At 36.4% G+C, this 22500-nt stretch overlaps 1 protein-coding gene across 2 annotated transcripts in view; it reads right to left on the bottom strand.

The window, feature by feature from the left end:
* Positions 1–2142: 2142 nt before the first annotated feature.
* Positions 2143–22500, bottom strand: part of LOC145294229 (uncharacterized) — a 31641-nt gene continuing 11283 nt past the window's right edge. Inside the window, exon 2 of one of the 2 annotated variants that reach the window (XR_013869847.1) lies at positions 2143–2266. Coding sequence is in view for 1 of the 2 variants with exons in the window: in XM_080141337.1 (XP_079997463.1) it covers positions 10248–10573 (326 nt within the window). In the remaining variant the exon portion in view is untranslated. Of the gene's footprint in view, positions 2267–9994; positions 10574–22500 lie in introns of those variants that run through there. The other variant, XM_080141337.1, reaches the window with a different exon arrangement.

Genomic DNA, 22500 nt, shown 5'->3' with positions numbered 1-22500 from the left:
TGCTTCCACGCGACATGGACGTTTCTTTTACCAACTGGATTCTCTGGGCTTCTCACGCTATCACAGTCGGCTCTGTCTCGTAAGTTAAGCCACTTGTCATGAAGTGATGACAGTTTGGAACATCCAGGATGCGGAGGAAAACATCCTCATCCCCTTATGTAAAAACTGCAACCCAAAAGTCTCCAAGAATTTGTGGGTAACAGGATGGATCGTTTGGAGAAGGCGGACAGAACGGCTGTTTATGCAAGGTGCCTTCAATGATCGCTTTTGATACCGTTGCGAAGGTCTCAGTGATTCTGAACAGTCAGGAGAGGCTTCTTCTCCAGACACGAAAGAGGCGGAGAACTAATAAATTCTATACAACTTTGTTTTAATAGTGTCGAGGAAAAAAAATCAATTACGATAAAAAAATAAATAAATAAATAACAGAAATGAATATTTTTTATGTTCTTTCACGTCTCTACGAGAGCCTTTGTCGGTCTGTAGGTCAAGTTTTATATAGAAATAGCATATTCACCCGTAATCTCATAGATTGTATGGACGCAACTTTACTTTAGATGCGTCCAAGTTTTTTAACGAAGGGCTCTGTCCGTCGGTAGAAATATTATTTCTAATTTTACGTGACTCCAAGATGTATTCAGCCAATTAATTCCTATTTCACAAACGTAAATTATTTTAAGTTAAAAAGAAAACACACACTCGAGCCGGATTATTTTTTTGTTCTTTATTCCCATAAAACCGTTCGCATTTTTTTTTCTTTCTTAATCTTTCTCTAACTAACAACAAAGTAACACGCGGTCGAAGTAACGTCCAAAAACTAAAAGACGTCTACCAGGGAAAAAAGTCCTTTTTATACCCGTTCACCTCCAATAAAGTATATTTCTACTTGAGCGTAGGGGGTTACTATTTAGGACCAAGTTTACTGGAGACTGAGGGGAGATGAGCGAGATGTCTGTTCACATTACATTTAAAATTCCTGCATGTTAGCAGGAATCAAGGAAGGAATTCCAAAGGCTAATAATCTGAGGAAAGAAGCTTTTAAAATAGAAGGCTTTCCGACATTTAGAAATCTCAAGTAAAGGGGGGGGGGCTGCTAGACAGGCCAGTAGGGGATATTTACGGAAAGGAGGTACAAGTGCAATGCGATAAAGAAGGCACATTCTATTAAAGTACTTGTAAAATATTGCCGCGATGGAACAGAGGTTGGGGCTTGGTTGATAGTGTGGAACCTATTTTATAGATTCGACACTTTTTTTATAGTCATATCTAAGTTTAACTTTAGATACACTGAGAGCATCGCCAAGGCTGCTGTGAAGAAAGTTGGCTCCCTCTACCGTGCTAGAAAATTACTTACGCCTAAAAGTATACTGTATCTCTATAAGGCCACTATTTGTCCATGTATGGAGTACTGTTGTCACATTTGGGCTGGTGCATCTGCTACTTGTCTCACTCCTACACAGGGCTCAAAAGAGTCGCCAACCTGATAGGTCGTTCACTCTCATCTAAGCTTCAGACTTTGTCCCATCAACGAAATGCTGCACCCCTCTGTCTGTTCTACAAGTACTTTAATGGCGAATGCTCTGACGAACTACAAGCACTTGTACTCCCTCAACGTAAACACCCTCGATAAACCTGACAAGCAACAAGATTCCACCCCTACACAGTAGAGATCCTTAAATGTAAGACAGCCTTCTACTCCAATAGTTTCTTCCCCAGAACTGCTAGACTGTGGAACTCCCTTCCGGGTTTCTGCTTTCCCAACTGTACTGGCATGCAGAAGTTCAAGTGTAATGTGAATAGCCATCTTGCTGCTCAACTCCCTACATAGTATCCGTGAAACTTATGTCCCCGATAGTAGCCCCCTACTTCAAAGTGGCACTGTGCCTTGTTTTGGGTAAAAATGGAATAATAAAAAAAAATTATACCAAATATGGTTGGATTGCAGAAAGGGTCATGGATTTTGTTAACGATTCCATAGTGGCATTAAAAAATATTATAGATATGGCAGAATCACGTTGAGACACCGGTTCTCGTTAGATCCTTGAAGTTAAGCAACGTTGTGTCTGGTCAGTACCATATGGGCGACCCTTTGGCAATACCAGGCGCAGTTTTATAAAAGAACATCGATACTTACCTAAAAAAAAAAAAACTAGTGACAGGACGATTCCAATGTTTTCCCCGTTTATTGATTCTGTATTAAATTCCCAATTCCGATACATTTACCGATTCTTGGGATTTGTACACAACTGGCCAACTAGTAGATGCTCTGCAACAGAGAAAGAAAACGGAGTTTCATCAAATAGAAATGGAATCATGTCTTTTCTAGAGCGACATTTTTATCGTGCCACACGGTATTCTTTTACGATCTATGGACAGAATAGAACTAAAATTTGATCTTGTCCCAAAGGTCAAAATGTGGATTTTATTCCAAGTTTCACGGTTTTTTTTTTGAAGAGCTTCGAAGATATCAATAAGAATTTTTTATTTCATCTGATGACGCATAAAAGCGTCATCAGATGAAATAAAGCTCTTCAAAAAACAAAACAAAAAACAAACAAACAAACAAAACAATAACAAAAAATTAAAAAAAAAATTAAAAAAAAATAAATAAATAAAAGCAAGTATACGTCCGAGCATGAAACTGAGTTACCATATTATATACATTATTATTTTTACTCACTAGGAGTTCTCATAAAAGGTCGTCATCTAGGTGTGTCAGAAATTTCGTGAAAAATAGTGAATAATTCCATCCCGTCTTTCCAAGCTTATAATTCCTCGAAAAATGTAACTCAAGCCCTAGTTTTTTTCAATTAAAGGAGCAAGGACCAATGTTTCATTAAAAAACAAAAACCAAACAACGTGGTTTTCTTTTAAAAAGGTTTTAAACTTCGGACTTTACAGGTAAATTTCTAAAAAACAGTACTTTTTTTTTTTAAATTTGAATATATTATTTATTGACCTTTTCTCTTCAATTTGTGATATATAACACTTTGGTGAGTAAATTAATTATTTACTTTTTAATAGACGTTTCAAAATGGGAGGCGTGAATTATTCGACCCCCTGTCTTTCCAAGCTTATAACTACTCGAAAAATGTAATTCAAGCCCTAATTTTTTTCAATTAAATGAGCAAGGACCAAGGTTTCATTAAAAAAAAGGAAAAACAAACAAAGTGGTTAAAAAAAAGTTTTAAACTTCGAACTTTACAGGTAAATTTCTAAAAAACACTACTTTTTTGTTTTAAATTTGAATATATTATTTATTGACCTTTTCTCTTCAATTTGTGATATATAAAACTTTGGTGAGTAAATTAATTATTTACTTTTTAATAGACACTTGAAAATGGGGGTGGGCGTAAATAAAAAAAAACGTTTGCCTAAAATATTATATTCGGTTTATTGGAAAGAGCATAAAATTTCACATTGACCCAGAAAATATCGTAAAAATAGAATCGATAGAACAATTTTGATAGATTTTTAAAGTTTAAAAATTGAAAAATATTGAGTTCGTAAAATTCATTAGTTTTTTAAAAAATAAAAAAAAATATATTTCTATTACTTTTACAACAACTTTAATAGTTTATTTTGGAAGTATAATCCATAAAGAAAATAAACAACCCACTTTAAAACGAGAAATTACGAGTTTTTTTAATATTTTATTCGTAGTTTCGTGTTAGGGGTGTCAAAAATTCCTACAAAAATTCTGATACACCTAGTCGTCACCAGATATTACACTGATAATAACCGGTGGTGTTCGGTGGTCTCTGTATGACAAAAAGTCTCCACAGATTTCTAATATTCTCCACCTCTTCCGGTAACCTATACTAATGAAAATCATTATCGTAACAGCCACTTACCATTGTTTTCTCACCGGAAACGACCATTGAACTTCACTGGCATTTGGGTGGTAATAAGCGTCCCCATGTTTCCAGTACTCTTTACACTCAACCAGTAGAGGTCTGGTTAGTGCTCTTCCCTTCTGTTCTGACATCCTTCTTGATCCTTCATAGCTACAAGGTGGAACGATTAAATTGTCGCCCTAGAAAAGATGACATGATTCCATTTCTGTTTGATGAAAACTAGTTTTCTTTTTTTTTTTTTTTGCAGACAATTTACTAATTGGCCAGATGTGCACAAATCCCAGGTGCGATAAGAGCCTTCTACCATGTCTGAAAGTGACACAATATTCAACGAGGGAGATCGGAGATGCGCCGCTGTATAACACATGCTTTCTACTGATCCAAGTTATGACAACAGGACCATTGCCAGCATCCTCAAAATTCATCGCTGGATTGCCACGAATAACAGGGACGTTCCCAAGGTGATGAAAACAAAGTTTCCGAATACGGTTATAGTATTTGGCGTGGTTTCAAGTGAGGGTCACATCATGCCAGCTCATATCTTCGAAGTCGGCTTGAAAGTCAACACCAAAATGTACCTGGATGTGCTGAAAAGGGTGGTGATCCCAGAGACTCAGGCTTGGATTCAGAAGGAGTGTTACGACATCCAGGTACCTTTCTCTCACTGCTCTCCTCCCCTCCCCGAACTGAACTCGCTGGACTACTTCGTTTGGTTATAAGTCGAGAACATCGACATGACCTCCAACAGCACCAAATCCATCCTGATCGCCGTCATTCTCCGAGTATTCGCCGAGCTCCTACCAGCGCCTGTGGAAAAGGCATACTCCCAATTCCGGACCCGTCTCGAGACGATAATTGAAGCTAAAGGCGGCTACATTGAATAGATGTCAGCTCTACTACATAATGAAGTTTCCTGAAATGAATTTTTCAATAAAAGATTTAAAATACGGCTGTAATGTTGTTGTTTTTTTTGTTTTTTTTACAAGGCGACAATTTTATTTCACCCTGTATTTTACGTGGTATCAGCTTCGGCTAACGAATTTTTTTTTTGCGAGGGGGGGGGCTGATACAGTCTACGAGATTTCCGTAGTTTGTTTATTTTCTCTTTCATAATCTATAGTTATTTTCATGGAAGATGCGAGACTATGTTCAGATCCCTGATCAACTCCTTATAACACATTCACATCAAAAAACTTTCTGCATCTTTTCTTTCGCTGAGTTTAGCATCAGTCACGATTTCACCTCTTTACAAGTGCTCCCTGACTGTCGAACATACTATCACGGGACTGCTTTCCTTCAGATTACAACATAGCCATTTTCAAATCTAATGGCAACAAATGCTTGCCAAACAAGCCTCTCCATAAGTAATCAAGACTTAGTTCATTCCACTGATCATTTCAATCTTCTCAATATTATTCATCTTTCGACTAATATTTCATCCATCTCATTAATTCTTATACCCCGATAACTTAGTAAATGATGACTCTTTAGTTAAAAACACTGACATCATGCCTTGGCAAGTTTCTTAGAGGAACCTTTTTTTACTCACGTTTATGCAAAACAAGGTTATTTGGAAGCAAGCTTAGGGAAGATGAACAAGATGTTGGTTTACGCTATATTTCAACTTTTGCAATCAGTACAGTCAGGAAAGCAGGTAACAGGAAGGGAATGCCAAAGTCTAGCTGTTCGAGGGAAGAAATTATTAGAGTAGAAAGCTTTCTGGTATTTAGGAAGCTCAACAGTGAAAGGGTGTGATTTTGTTGCTAAGCGAGTTTGTCAAGAGTATATACGTCGAGGGGCCACAAGTGCAATGAGTTCATCAGGGCACATTCCATTAAAATATTTGCAAAACAGACACAGATACAACATTGTGATGATAAGGCAGGGGTTGGAGCTTTGTTGACAAAGAAGGACCTATTAGATTGGAGATTCTTCTTTGGATCCTATCCAAGAGGGAGAGACTAGTGGAAGGTGCACCAGTCCAAATGTGGCAACAATACTGCATGCAGGGGTACAGGATACTCTCAAGTGTGAGTACTTTTCTAGCATGATAGAGGGAACCCACCTTAATGAAAGGCTTATATCAAATCCGTTGCTATGGGCGCCGCAAAAATGGTTGGATCATTCTACCGTTCCAGAAGATAGCTCACTTCTGACGTAGTAATGTACGTGTATAAGACCCAAATACGTCCTTAAATGGAGTACTGTTGTCACATCTGAGGAGGGGCTGCTCAGAGCCCCTTTCCTTCACAGAGTACAAAACCGGCTTCGAAATCTGTTGGATGAGGTTCTGTTCTCCTCCCTGTTATTTCTTTCTTACAGAAGAGACGTAGAGATTATTATGTCCTATCGTTATTTTCATGGCAGGTGCAATCTATGGTTCACCGCTGTAGAGCATTCTGAGTAAACACTCGTCTAGTTACAACCACTGCCATCAATTCCCCTACTCTCTATCTGCACTAAAAACTAAACGAAAATTGCACGAGCAATGTTTCTTTCCAAGAGTTGGTCGTCTGTGTAACACAATACCACGCGGCTGCTTCCCAGCTCTCTATAACGTGGTCATTTTCAAGTTCAACAAATTCGTGTTAGGATGTCCTCGTAAATAATCAATTTCTACCCAATGTCCACCATTACCGTTTATCACGATGATTCATTCATTAACTCTTATCATCGAGTGGCCTCTGGGTTTTGATAAGGGGTTAAACCCCTTCCTCAACTCTGTAAAAAGGAAAACGTACTGACCGACATACAAAAACACGTTGAGGCATCGTGGATTTTGAAGAGAAGAGGAAAAAGTGAAGAGGCAACGCGAAGAAGAAGCGAGTGACGTGAATAACCGCTTCCTTCCTACCCTTCCGCGTGAACACTAACCGCGACTCTTCCACCACAGATAAGGCCTCCAAAGTCATACCATTCATGGACATTAATAAAGAAGATAGCACACAAACGACAGAACTCGATACGCGGACACAAGCAGCAGACACCACTGACGACGATAACTGACCAACGGGCAAACCTATATAACTGATTAGACGTATCTAAAATGTAAGGAACGTCCATTTAATCTGTAAATCTCGCAATAAAAGCACTATTTAAAAACTAGACTGGTGATAGCCAGAGAAATCTTATTATATAAAAAGGACTTTGCGTGCGTGAGTTCGTTCCCAATGGACTCCGAAACAGCTAGATCAATATTTTGTTTTTCTTTTAAATTCCACACGAAGGTACTTGATGTGTCTGGGAGTGTTCTTACATAAGTTTTGTATCGGAATTCGTCTGATAAGTATCGAAAATCGATAATCGAAAAACTCCGATTAAAGAAGGAAAGTCCGATTTTTACCACTTTTATACAATCTAACATCACACGTGCATTTGAGAAGTTTTATCACCGCATAAGCAGAAAGGTCCAACCTACAAAATCCACTGTATATTCTTTTATACGACAGGGGCGGGTTCAAAATGAATATTTCTGTTTAGAGCACAACTGGACTATGATACTTGACTTTTGCATTTTAATCTTTAAGTGAAGCCATTATTTACAGATAATTTTATAAAATCAACCGTAGTTTCTCTACAGTGCAATGTACACTACAATGTACTGTGGACTAAGTCACTGCAGAGAGGCATGTGAAGCTTAGTCTCGGTACACTGCGAGTGGGGGGGGGGAGGGTTCCTAAGAAGCGCTGGATTCAATTTGATTAAAAAAAAAATGGACGATTTCATTGATTTCGATGACACTAAAAGTATGAGATGATCAAAGTTTATCTCTCATTCAATCCCGGATAAAAAAAAAAAAAAAATCCCGGATAACGTCGGGTCTTCTTGCTAGTTGTCTAATTGTGTTCATCCCAGTTCATCACTGACGGGAAATGCAGATAACGTTTGGTGTCATTTTAGCAACATTTTTTTTTTCCACACTTCGTCACTCATTTTTACACATATCTTCCCCTCTACACGTACCACCCTGTATGCCACACAATCCCTAATTTTGACACAATAGCTGACACGAGAATAGTCCAATCTTTCTTATCACAATTGAGTCTGGATACGAATTCACGCATCTATTAACACGTCTACACGACTTCCGCAACCTCCACCCAACCTTTTCTTATTCGGTAAATTAAAATATAAAAGCCGCCTCTAATTTTTCTCTCCCTTCGTTCGACATATTTTTATATACGACACAATCACCTTGAAACACGGGTTCTCGTTAAATCACCAAAGTTAAGCAATGTTGAGCGTGGTAAATATTATATAGGTGATCATGTGATAATACCAGAGACTGTATATATGAGGACGTCGACAACTCCCCGCAACACCTGACCCCCCCAAAAAAAACAAAAACATGAAGTCGTCATCTCTCCTAGCCGGCATGCACATGTGGCTGAGAGTCGCTTGTAAATTTGATCTTTCCAAGACATTGTAGAAAGACCGTTCGACTTGCTAGGGTTAATGCTGCTAGCTATGCTTATATACATACACACACATACACACACATATATATATATATACATACATATATACATATATACATACATGTATACATATATATGTACATACATATATACATACATGTATACATACATATGTACATACATATATACATACATATGTATATGCATATATACATACATATGTGATGATGATGATTGCAACGACTTGTCAGACGAGTGCCTCATCCCTCAGACATTTAAAATCCATGAGCCCAAATGTCTGAGGGAGTATCTATACAAATATGATGTTACAGAGTCTTAGCTTTGTACGACAGCTAAGTCTCTCTCTCGGTTCAAAATGTTGAGATCCAGCAACAAGCAAGAGCAAGATAGCCAGCAACAAATTAAACTGCAGACCAGCTTAATGCGGGTACTGGTCTTCCGCTTTATGGTTTTTTAAATCAGAGATTTGCTTCTCCTAGAAAGGTTGCCTTCACCACGGCTTATGGGAGCCCTCTCTACCCCAATACACATATACACACACAAATATACATACATATATACATATATACATACACATACATATATGTATATACATACATATATGTATATACATATATATATATATATATATATATATATATATATATATATATATACTAGCAAAAGTACCCGTCGGTGACTGGGTGCAAAAACAGCCTACAGAAAATGAACTTTGATTTATGAAAGTATGATAGGTTATGAAAAGGAAGTGTTGTAAAGAGGTAGCTTCGAATATGGGGTATCAAAACCAAAGCAAAATATGATGAAAGTAAAAATAAAATAGATAAACCCCATAATTTATTATACCATACCTGTTCACACTGAAACACTTATCACAATATTCTGTGGATCTATATTAAAAAAACCTTGTTAAACTGTGACATATTTCCATTCTATGGAAGTCAGGTGCGACCATAATTTTATTATACCATATTTCTTCAAACCGAAACTTAATTATCAAAGTATACTTACGCAGATAGATATGAAAAGTTTTTATTAAAGTTTGTGCCTATTTCCATTCTATGGAGGCCAGGTGCGAACGCAGACCCCATAATTTTATTATACCATCCCTATTTAAGTTAAAACATACTTATCAAAGTATTCTTATGTACATCTATGTCAAAAACACTTGTAAACATTTATTTTTTAATTTAAATTTTTTGTATTTCCATACTTTGTGGACCAGGCACGAACGCAGATACCACAATTTTAATGAACCACCATTCTGCCAGATCAGACATACCCATTCCTGTGTCTCGAGGCATATTCTTTCATTATATGTAATCAGTTTTTTTTTAAATAGTCAACCATATAGGAACCTATTCGTGACCACACACACAGCTTTATATTATATATATATATATATATATATATATATATATATATATTTATATATATGTGTGTGTGTGTGTGTGTGTGTGTGTGTGTGTGTGTATCTCTGTTACCAGAACTTGCTCATGAGCGACAGGTAGATGGTCTGGCGCTCACTTTTGAAGGTTTTGAGGCCCTCCACATACTGCTCCTTGGTGACTGTCACTGCTGTGCCAGATTCTTCGATGAAGATTGTTCCGATGATGTCTCTGGCCGAGATTGCAGCCCACACCGTGCACTTAGGCGAGTGCAGGGGCTTGGTGGCTACTTCATTGGTCTGGAGGACCCCCAGAAGACATTTGTCTTGGAGTTCGCTTTTCCCTCAAGATGGAAGTGGGCTTCATCTGAGGTCCAAAGGAGGTTAAGGAAACTTGGTGTCTCCTCGATCTTCTCGAGTATCTTGACTGCCATAGCCCTCCTCTGCTTCTTGTCTGAGGTTGTAAGGGTCTGCAGCGTCTGTATTCTGTATGGGCAAGCCCTGATATCGTTCACCACCACTCTCCTTTAAGTCTCACGGGACATACCGAGGGACTGACTTCGCTTACGCACACGGCGTTTCGGACTCTGCTGGAGAGACTCTCACTCTTTCGACCAGTTCGACTGTTCGCTTCTTGAGACGTCCCGAGTGGCTTTGACGGTTCTCTCTGGCAGCGTTGAGGTTCTCCACGGGCCCATATTTCTCGCAGTGGTCCACCCAGTTCTGACATCTACTTTTGGATGGAGCCTTTTTACATTCGAACTGACGCATGAAACTGTCCTGGGTTTTCTTAAACGAGCTTGTCTTGTAGTAAAATTTAACACAGTGTATTCTTTGTCCCAGCTCACATGGTGTCTTGGTGTACTCACGGTCGTTGATTCTGTCATGTCCTGTAAAATAAGGACAATCGGTGAATAAATAATGGAGATATCACATAAAGTGTACAGGGGGCCCACTTTTTTGGGTCAGTGTTGAGACGATTAATCGGAATCGGAACTTTCGGTATCATAATCAGAAAAAAATGTCTGCTTATTTGCAGATACCGAAAACAATTCTTTTAATTGGCTTCTTTTTAAATATGATTTTGTTTAAAGCAAAATATCAAATGGTAAAATAGTAATGGTAAAATAATCAGTGCTTATCGATTTCAAACCACCAGTAAAACTATAATCTATAGATCATCCTCACACACAAGTGTATTTTTACATTTTAGAAAATATCTGCATATTCATATATATGTTTTTATGGTAATCGGGAATAAATGACAAATCTATTGTTCTTTTAAACTTCTTGACCTAACGTTTACAGGGAATATGAACTGGAATAGATACATTGAGAGCATTGCCAAGGCTGCTGCAAGGAAGTTTGGCTCCCTCTACCGTGCTAGAAAACTACTTACGCCTGACAGTATCCTATACCTCTATAAGGCAACCATTCGCCCATGTATGGAGTACTGTTGTCACATCTGGGCTAGTGCATCTGCTGCTCGTCTCTCGCTCCTGGACAGGGTTCAAAAGAGAGTCGCCAACCTGATAGGTCCTGAACTGTCATCTAGGCTTCAGCCTCTGTCCCATCGACGAGATGATGCATCCCTCTGCCTGTTCTACAAATACTTTAATGGTGAATGCTCTGACGAACTGCAAACACTTGTACCTCCCCGACGTAACTACCCCCGACAAACCCGACAAGCTACTAAGTCTCATCCCTTTACAGTAGAGATCCCTAGGTGCAAGAAAGCTTTTTACTCCAATAGTTTCTTCCCCAGAACTGCGGGTCTTTGGAACTCCCTTCCGGGATTCTGCTTTCCCAACTGCAATGATATGCAGAAGTTCAAGTGTAATGTTAACAAACATCTTTCTACTCATCTCCCTTCATAATGACCCCGCTAATTAAGTCCCTGATAGTAGCCACCTGCTTCAAAGTGGCACTGTGCCTTGTTTGGGGGGTGAAAATTGAATTAAAAAAAATATATATATTCAAAGATTTATAAAGAATCAGAACCGGAATCAGTAAAAATATTGAAACCGTCCCATCACTGATTATATATATATATATTTCTATATATAACATGTAACTTCGGTGCGTTGACGGTAACCGGTGCGTCAACGTGATCATGCCGTATCATATATATAACACAATCGCTGACACTGGTAGCAGCAGCAGCCGCATAATATATGTGCAAATGACCGAGCCAGTGTGCTATATGGCGTCACAGTAGAGACAAAAAGAAGGCACGTGACTGGAGAAAGGAGGGAGAAATATGGTCGAAAAATAACAGCGAGCGACAATGAGAGTCTTAAAAAGCCAACGAACTGTTTAAAACAAAATGCAATGCATTGTGAGAAATACCAAGATTAAGAGACTTTTGTAAAAAAAAAAAAGAGGTGCTGAGTCGAATTTCTTTCCTCTTTCTCTTCCTTTATGAGACTTTAATCTATAGCATCTTGTGTTGGGTCCGTTTAAATGTTACTGAAGTGTTGGGACGATTAATCGAAATTGGGAATTAGAAAAATCAGAACTTTTAGGGGTATCGGAATCGGAAAAAATGTATACCTATTTCCCGATGCCACCCCCCCCCCCCAAAAAAAAACCCAAAAAACAAAACAAAAAAAAACAACGATTCTTTTAATAGTCTTTTCTATTTGATTTTCTTACAAGCAAAATATTCCACTGGTGGTATTAATGATGAAATAATAAATATTGACTTTATGCAAATAGTAAAACTAACATTTATAGATCACTTACAAGTGTATTTTTTATGCCCGAGAAAATATCTGCACATATATGTGCTTTTACGATAATCGAGTACTTGATAGTTAAATATGTAGAGATTTATAAAGAATCGGAATCGGTAATTGTATCGGAATCGGGAATTTAGTAATAAATCCGTAATTGTATCGGGATCGGGAAAAATATTAGAATCGTCCTTTCACTAATGCATATAACCCAACTAAAATTTTTATTTATAGGGTTAAAATCCAGAGAATACTTAATAGGTCTATATGAAAGTGCTCAATAATAAACAGAGCTTTTGAATGGTTGCAAATATTTTTAGACAGATATCATTTGGCTACATATTTGCAAACGTGTCTCTGCTATAGCTATAGGAAGCCAGCTTTTTCACATATAATTTATTTTCTTTACATTTTTCCTTTGCTGCAACCAACTAATTATATATATATATATATATATATATATATATATATACTAGTATGGGTGCCCGGCGTTGCCCGGGTACTTGAAGGTGTGTGTTGAGCAAAAAAAACAAAAAAACAAAAAACAAAAAGCGGTCAATTTTTTAAAAATTGACCCCTATTCTGCCCCCTTAAAATTTATTGTTTTGGACTCAAATCAAGTTATTAAGTTAGATCCCTGTCCAAGGAACCTATATCTAAAATTTCAAGTGTTTAGACCCAAAATTGTCGGGGGAGTTCGGTAGAGTTCTCAAAGGTTGAACTTTGACTCCTTAATCGCGAAATGTCTGGCCGAAAACTGATCACATCGATTTTTCCAAATCTCAGTACCCTGTATATCAAATTTCGAGTCTGTAGACTTAAAATTGAAAGAGTTATTGCGTAGGGAAACAAAAACAAACTTACAAAAACAAAACAAACTTACAGCCATTGATTTATAAGTGGTTTGCCATACTTATAGGTGCACTATTCAAATTTTGATATATCGTTTAATTTAAACACGAAAAAAACAATTAGGACGCTGAAAACAATACATTGTAAAATACTCTTATGGTTGTCAAAGGTTAAAGTAGATTTATTTGTAAGAAAACCACGTTAAAATAACTTAAACGTAATACGGAAATGAACGATGTAAAAAACATGCAGAAAGTATTGTTTATTTAGATAATTTAAACGCGAAAAAAACAAACAACCGGGACGCTGAAAACGTACACAGTAAAACAATACGTTGTGAACGGGTTGAAGTTGATTTATTTATAAGAAAATGCAACAGTATACTTGTAATACAGAATAGTCGCAAAACATCCTCACCCTTCCGATAATAAATAATAATTTCTAAATAATAACGTTAATATTTCAGTGCGCAGGTCAAATTTTGCAAAAGTAGCGATTTGTGTTTATTTGTTTACGCTCTTATGGGTTTATGTTATATACGCATGCGCAACCTGAAGTTGTAAACTGGATGTTGAGTTACAACACTCGTTACAAGGTCATCTGAGTTTTATAATTATATATATATATATATATATGTGTGTGTGTGTGTGTGTGTGTGTGTTTGTGTGTGTCCAGGGTTTCATAGTATGACAGCTCTTAAATTTTACTAGACAGAAAAGTGCTTCAAGTCGAGATCGAAATAGGATCGTTTTGTTAACAATCAGCGACTCTATTTATTCGACTGACCGTTTATATATATATATATATATATATATACATTTATTTATTTATTTTTATTATTTTTTTTTTTTTTTTTTTACAAAGATCGTTGCATTAACGCAAATGATAGTTGGCGAGTTCACATACCACAGTGCTCAAAACCGCAAAGGAGAGGAGCGCACATTTAATCACCCTCCCACATGCACACACATTTTTATATTATATTATCCGCCTACGATTCGTTGTCCCTAACCCGTTCATCAGTTGACGGCGAGGAAACCTGATCCTGGGAATATCAATGTGTTTATCTCTCAGAGCTGTTTCGCGCCACAAAGCAGTCGATATTAAATAACACCCTTTTTTAAAGGTTCAGCTTTAGATGCGTCATCGTATTTCAAAGAGCGACTTTGTCTGTCGGTCAATCGGCCATGCTTCCTCACAGTTTAAAATTGCATTTTCATTGTTGAACGCAGATTGAATGGGCGTATTTGTATACGTCTAAGAATTCCTATAAATGCCTCTGTCTGTAGGCTCGTCTGTTACACATACAGTAGAAGATTAAACCTGAACGGTATGTTTTTGCAGAACAGGAGACTATGATGATATGGCTACATTGAAGAATGGATGAGTGTTCTTAGACTCTTAGAATAATTAAGGTAGCAGAGTCAGTTCAAAGCAAGGCCAATGAAAACATGGCGTAAATAATAAGGATATGTTTGAGAAACAGATATAGATTTTATGATTTCATTCAGTTTGTTATCCATATGTTGAGAAAACAGTTTGGCACGTTTATCACGTTAAAGATTACATTATATAAAAAATTCAGTTCCTGAAGTTAAGACATCGGCAGTGGACACAGTTTTGTTGAAATTTGAGAAGAAAACAAAAACAAAAACAAACAAAAACCGGAAGTTACTAAGCATAAAACGAAATACGAAACCATATAGAAATATTTTATTTCAAAAAATATTTTTTGCTTTAACATTTCTTGTGCTATCATTAAACAATTAAAAAAATAAACTTAATTTTTACATTTCTATCAATAATTTTGTTTTAAAATTTGTGTTATTACGAAATAATGAAAAAAAGAAGATAATTTTTATTATTTACATGTGTTTAAAATATTCGTTTTCGCAATTTAATTGAAAGTAATTATGTGATAAAATATGTAAGTAACCAACTTGTTTTTACGAAAATATGTGATAAAATCTTTATTCATAGAAATGTAAAAAAATAATTTAAAAAATAATTTCTATATGAATATATTTTAAATATTAAAAAAATATGTTTCAAGAAATGTAAATTATGAAAGTTTAAATTGAATATATTTTAAATATTAAAAAAATATTTATATAAATGTAAAAAAATGAAAGTTTATTATTTTTTAAATTGTTTCATGATAAAACAAGAAGCGTTTCCGTATGTCGTTTTATGATTAGTGACTTCTATTCCATATTTAGCTAAACCGAGTCTACTTCCAGCGTCTTAACTTTGGGAACTGAATTTTTTTTTATATAACCACAGAAGAGTTTAAAATATCATTTTTCATTGTTTCCCATTGGCATGAAAACCACGAGGACTTTACTTTTTTACATACATGCCAAAAGGAAAAAAAAAAGCAAGAAAAACATAAACAAGCTATTTTTATGCCCGAAGATAATATATATTGTCGGAACCAATTGATTTTAAATAATTAAATATGTATTAAAAACAAATTCTTCGTTGTATAGACACCTTAGAATTATTTCTAAAATCATACTTTTTATAATAAGAGAAGTGTTTCCACTTTAAAAAAAAAAACCCACCGTTTCCTATTTAAATTATATTATAGTGGGCCAGTTTTGAGGCCAAGTATACACACACAACAAGTCCATTAGCCAGGTCTTGCCCAGGAAGTTGTGGCCTCGTGAAAGCCCACCAGAGATAGCAGCAGAGTCCCTTTCCATGCGCGACATGGCACTACAACTTTGCTGATAGTATACAACTCATGATAGAGCAACCGCTCTAAGCGCTACCAAAGAGTTAGGGCTTTTGTACTGGCAGTTGGAAACAGCAATCAGACAAACTGTCAATCAGGTAACCTCAATCTCCAAGACAAGACCGGCCCAGACCAGCCGAGTGAGCATACCTGACATGCAAGCAAACCCAATTTGTTCAGTTTGTGAGAAAAGAAAGTTGGGGATAAGGGAACGGCGGTCAATGTTCAGGTCAGAAAACAAGGCCAAGAAGGTCATTGTTGTTGCACTTGTGCACCTGTCTAATAGACACAGAAAGTGTTGAAAGCCGCCAATAGGTTAAGCCTATCTATTCCTAAATCAATTTAGGTTTGCAAACCGAATTTGTTCGAGTCACCAGCTCTAGGAAGGTTGTCGACTATGACTAAGGAGGCCTCCCTCCTTCAGGTTTAATATCAGAATTTTCTTTCTCCGGAATAAATGATCTGAGAAGTTCTATGGGTCCATCACCTACTATTTAAATTAGATTATAAAAATTAGAAAGTGTTTTTTTTTTCCTTCAAAATAAATTATTTATCTTAAAGAATAAACAAGCTTTCGATTTATAAAAAGGTGTCCTCAGGTTCAAACATATTTTTTTGTAAATCATTTTTCCCGTTGGAGATATAAAATCCTTCATGGATAGTAGCCCGTGGAAGTGGAAGTCACGGTTGGTCTCTTGTACTACACGTGACTGACTGATGCAGCCAAAAAAGTGGTCATTGATGTCCCTGAATCATTGGGAAATCTCAGGAAATCTCTTGTTCACTCAGACTATATGTATATACACTTCCAGTACATGTTCTTGTTTTAATCAAGGCATAACTATCTAAGAAACAACTTTTTCCAAAGGGAGATAATTCTGGTTTCAACGAAAATTTCATATTACATATTAATAGTAGCGGGGAGGTGGAGGGGGGCGCCCGGCTTCGCCCGGGCGTAAAATACGCTTAAGATATTATCTTATGATATTTTAATTTGTCCAGATATCATATATATTGTTAGAGAGTCGTGATTTCAAAAAAAAAAAAAAAAAAAAAAAAAAAAAGAAAAAAAAAGGTATTTGGGCGCCATCAGCTAGAATCGAACCCAAAACTGTAACATTCAAAGCTAGTACCACTGTACCAACGCGACACGCATATGAACTAATTAAAAATTAATAATAACCTTACTTTAACTATAAAATGTATAACGATTTTTTTTTAAATATGACCTATTTTTGACCTCTTAAAACTATTTTAACCGGCTAAAGACCCATAAAAGAATGGTCCGTAAAAATCCAATCATTTGAGGCCCCTAGCACCTCTCTGCGACTTTTAGTTTCGATAGAGATAGAGTTTGAAAATACGGAGACTGACAGACCGACCGACAGAAGACAGACATATAGCCGCTTTTATATTACAATATATATCATTAACAATTCACCTACAACACACCATTGACCAAACGTCTATTTAAACATTGAAATATTTCTAATTTACATTAAATTGAATCCATAGATACGAGGGATAAATTAAGCAAGATTTCATTACTTTCAGATTCTTCATAAGAACACTTACACATTTTTCTAGATCGAAATAGTTCAACAAACAAAAATCGGAATGGGTTCTTTCGTGTAAGTTTAATAGCATTCATGTTAATATGCAAATATAGCATTTTGGGATTGTTTGGTAACCTTAAATGACCCAATGTAAAACAGGCGGGGAAGTCGGTCAAAATCTAGACAAAAGAAACGCTGGACAACCAACGTTTGTGAATGGACAAAGATGAAGATATTTAGAACTAGCGGGGGTACCCGGCGTTGCCCGAGTGTTTGTTTCCGGGACGGGGGGGGGAGTTTTAAAAAATGTTATGGTAGGTAAGTAGGAAGGATCAAACCCGGAGTCATGAGTAAAAGTAGGAAAAAAAAGTGTGAACAAAAAAAAAAAAAAACATCTGCAACGTAAACAGTTCGGCCACCAAGAAAAGTCCATTCCAGTTGTTTTGGAAAAAAAAAAAAAAAAAAAACGACTACGGTAGGTCGGCGCGAACGTGAAAATATAATGTGAATTGTCCAGCACGTTAACCACTACGCCACAGAGCACTGCAGCTTAGTTAAGTGATTTTAAATAACTTCACATGAAAGAACTACGAAGCCAAACCGGTGTTCTCTTCTCAACTGTTCCTTGTGAACGATCCCCAAACGGTGTTAAGTGGTGGCAGGGGGAGGAGGAATTTATTAGAGAGAAAATATTTTACCACTTCCATTGATCTTAACCGATTTTGGCCGTGACTTCTCGGCAGAAAAAGTATAGAAATCTAAGATTATCGCGGAATTTGAGAAATAATAAACCTATAACACACCTAAGATATTGTTCTGCCGTTTGTGCATATTATATTTGCATGAAATATCTTGATTTTTAATCCTATTAATGTCAAAATCCGACGGGAAAAAATGAGTTCATTTTATTTATATAGATAGATAGAAGATAGAATAGATAGAAGATAGATAGAAGAAGAATAGAAGAAGAATAGAAGATAGAAGAATAGAAGAAGATAGATAGAAGAAGATAGAAGATAGAAGAATATAGATAGATAGAGAAGAAGAGATAAAAGGTTGGAATTGTCAGTTTTAGAGGGCTATTTAGTGGCTTTAATTTGGGCACAATAATTTTGAGATGAGCCGATTTCAGAAAAATATTTTCAGTGAAAAAGGTTTATAGGGTTTATAATCAAATGTGGGAAAACGAGAGACCTGTTGTACGATAAACAAAAACAAAATAATGAGTTCGAAAGGGCGCAGATTCCCCAAAAGAAATATTTTATATATGTTTAAGTTTACTGCAATAGGAAAAAAAAAACATAGAATGTTCGTGGATATTTTAGAGTCTTTATAAAACAAGGGGATTCATTAGTTCAGATATCGAAGAAGTCTGAGACGATAGTTTAAGGGACGTGCGTTACACGGGCCAGAAAATTGTAATGAAAATTTCTTCACTCAATTATATAAATTATATTTCAATAAAAGTTAATATGTTTTAAAGTGTTCATTGTTTCCCATATTAGAAAGAAACTTCCATGATAAAGGCTAATAATATTTTAATGGATGAGTTGGTTATAAATGAGCAGACGACAACAAAAGGATTCAAGCGGTCAGTGTGTGTGTGTGTGTGTGTGTGTGTGTGTTTGTTGTGCTTTGAAAGTGTGTGTATGGGTGTGGCAGTCTATGATTACGTGGCGATTAAATGGAGACGTCTATTAGCACTGTCTGATTTTTTTTAAATCTCAACTGGTTTATTGAAGAAAAATATGGCTTTTTAAGTGATCGAAGTAGCTCCCAGAAAGACATTTCGAATAGAATTTTGATTGGTCCAAAATATAATTACTTGTATTTATGCAGGATAGTGTATGCGCAGACAATGTGCGTACAAACGTGTTTAGTCATTTCATTTTGAACGCCGAGGTGTAGACATCGACAGCCACAAATAAACCGAGCGAACACCTTGGCGCAAGACCGTAAGACTTAGAGGACACTCAGTGATATTAGTGCCTATTCTACAGCTAGCGGAGAAAACATGTAAGAAATCTTTCTACTCTTTCTATGTTTTATTTATACCTTTCTTTCTATCTCTTTTGCTCACCTTCTCTCTTTATATCAATTTTTCTTTCTCTTGTTCATTCTCTTTCTATCCATGTATACATTTTTCTATCTATCTATCTATCTATCCATCCACTTTTCGTAGTGAGTATGTAGCGTAGTCGTTACATGTATCGCTCGGGACTCACATGTTATATGTGGATAGTCGCAAGGAAACAACAAGAAGGAAAAAATTCTATTTACTTTTATTTACAGCTACTTCCAGTTGACATTATCATTGTACAACGTGTCACGCATAGAAACCGATTAAAACGATTTTTTCAATTTTGACTCATTTTTGACCTCTTGAAAACAAGTTTAACCGGCTGAAGAACGGCCCGTAAAAAAATCCAATTATTTGAGGCCCCTAGCGCCGCTCCGCGATTTTTAGTTTTGGAAGAGATGGAGTTTGAAAATATGGAAACAGACAGAAAGACAGACAAACAGACCGACAGGCGTTTATACATTTGATTAATTACATATCAAGTAATAATCTATAATATAAATCTCACCTGTCTGAATGTATGTACGTTTTTGTATGTACGTATGTCTGCCTAAAACTTTTTCTCAGTGGCATCAGACCGGATCGAAACCGGTTCCGTCTGAAAGGGCGATGTTTCGGTCGAAAATTTGTGAAAATTAGAAAAAAAAAACAAAAAAAACCCGGTCAATTATTTCCTATAGAAATAGAAGTTTGCAATGAGGGACGATAGCAAAAAAAAAAAAAAAAGAAAAAAAAATCGTTCCTTCATGACAATTTAGCCAAACACGGATGCGCGATTAACGTTCTTTTTTAAATTGGTTAAAATAGAACCCCTCCCCCCAAAAAAACTCCGACGTTATTTAGCTGGTTATCGTAGCTGCATCGTTATCTTAAGGTTGTACGTTCGGTTGCACGCTGACATAACGGACTTTTCTTTCTTCAATTTTTAAAGTTTTAATATTTAAACAAGGTTATTTATGCCATACTTTGGTCGTTCGCTTATTCTTTATTTTGCCTTTTTTTATTTTTCCATCACGTTCGCTGTTTTTTCCGATTTTTTGAAAAAAGTTTAAACATTTAAACAGGGTTAATTATGCCATTTTTTTCGTTCGCTTATTCTTTATTTTCATCTGTTTTTTTTGTGTTTTTGTTTATCCGATTAAAAAAATTAACATTTAAACTTGGTTATTTATGTCATTTTTATCGTCCGCTTATCCTTTATTTTCCCTTTTATTATTGTTTTGATCCTCCCACCTCACCACACCCGGGCAATGCCGGGTATCCCCCACTAGTCTATATATATATAAAGGGTAAAATGAGTGTGTGTGTGTGTGTGTTTGTTTGTATATCTCGAAAAACTTTCGACACACGCGACGGACCCTCACGACGTCGGTATCGTTTTGAAGTTCGATCCTTGGGATGACAAATATCGAAAAATCGTCCCAAAATATCCATTCCTTCACCCTCAACTGGGCAGTTTTTTTTTTTTACAAGGAGGGGTCGATTTTTGCGTCGACGTTTTCGCAAGTGATCGTCTCAGTTGGATTGACTACGCTTGATTTCAACGCTCTCGACTTCCGCTTGCGCCATGGAGGCAAATACTAAGACGTTACGTTTTTTTCACCTTTTTTTTCTTCTTCGCTTTACGGGTTCGAGCCTGCCTGCTTACTACCACTTTTTTAATACCTCGGGCTGCCTACTGTTTTGATTTCCCTACTACCACTTTTTTTTTTTAAACACTCCCAGGGTTTCTTACTACACCTCCACACACCCGGTACGCCGGGAACCCCCGCTAGTATATCTATAATGAAAAGTTTAGTTAAAGCTAACCATTGACCAAACCAGCCATTTGAAAATTCAAATATTTTTGATTTGCATTAAATTGAGTCCATGGAAATGAGACGCAAACTAAGTAACAATCCTTAAATTTTTATTTCTACATTAAAAAAAAAAACAAAAAAAAACAAAAAAAAACTTACACATAATTTATAAATTTTTATAGAATCTAAATCATTCAATGAATTTTGACCCAAATCAGTATTTTCAAACATAAAGTCTTGAGATTGCAGATAAAAATATAACGAGCAAATTTTGAAATCTATCTATCTGTCTGTTATATAAACGAACTTTGTATGTATGTATCTGTGTGTGTTTGTGCGAATGAACTCTTTTTCTGGGTCAACGGCCAACTAGCACCGTGTATATTTGTGTGTGTGTATATGTGTATTGGGGTGGAGAGGGCTCCCGTAAGCTTTCTAGGAGAAGCAAATCTGATTTAAAAAAAACCATAAAGCGGAAGACCATTACCCGCATTAAGCTGGTCTGCAGTTTAATTTGTTGCTGGCTATCTTGCTCTTGCTTGTTGCTGGATCTCAACATTTTGAACCGAGAGAGAGAGAGAGAGAGAGAGAGAGAGAGAGAGAGAGAGAGAGAGAGAGAGATTTAGCTGTCGTACAAAGCTAAGACTCTGTAACATCATATTTGTATAGATACTCCCTCAGGCATTTGAACTCATGGATTTTAAATGTCCGAGGGAGTGGCACTCGTCTGACAAGACGTTGCAATCATCATCGTGTTTGTGTGTGTGTGTATGTGTGCGAGTTCGTTCCCTATGGACTCCGAAACAGCTGGCCGATTCTTTTAAAAATGTTACACGAAGGTACTTGATGTATCTGGGAGTGTTCTTACGTAAGATTCTTATCGGAATGCGTCTGATTACACTTTTATACAAAATAACATCACAAGTGCATATGAGACGTTTTTGTTACCGCACGGATAGAAAGCTCCAGCCTATAAAATCAACTGTAGATTCTTTTATAAGACAGGAGCGCGTGCGAAATGAATGCTTCTTTTCAGAGCAAATTGAACCATGGTACTT

This window comes from Euprymna scolopes, chromosome 15 (genome assembly GCF_053919585.1).
Source record: "Euprymna scolopes isolate OS-2025 chromosome 15, ASM5391958v1, whole genome shotgun sequence".
Lineage (NCBI taxonomy): Eukaryota > Metazoa > Mollusca > Cephalopoda > Sepiida > Sepiolidae > Euprymna > Euprymna scolopes.
The sequence above is the reverse complement of the archived record's forward strand: the minus strand, read 5'-3'. Positions and strand labels throughout refer to the sequence as shown.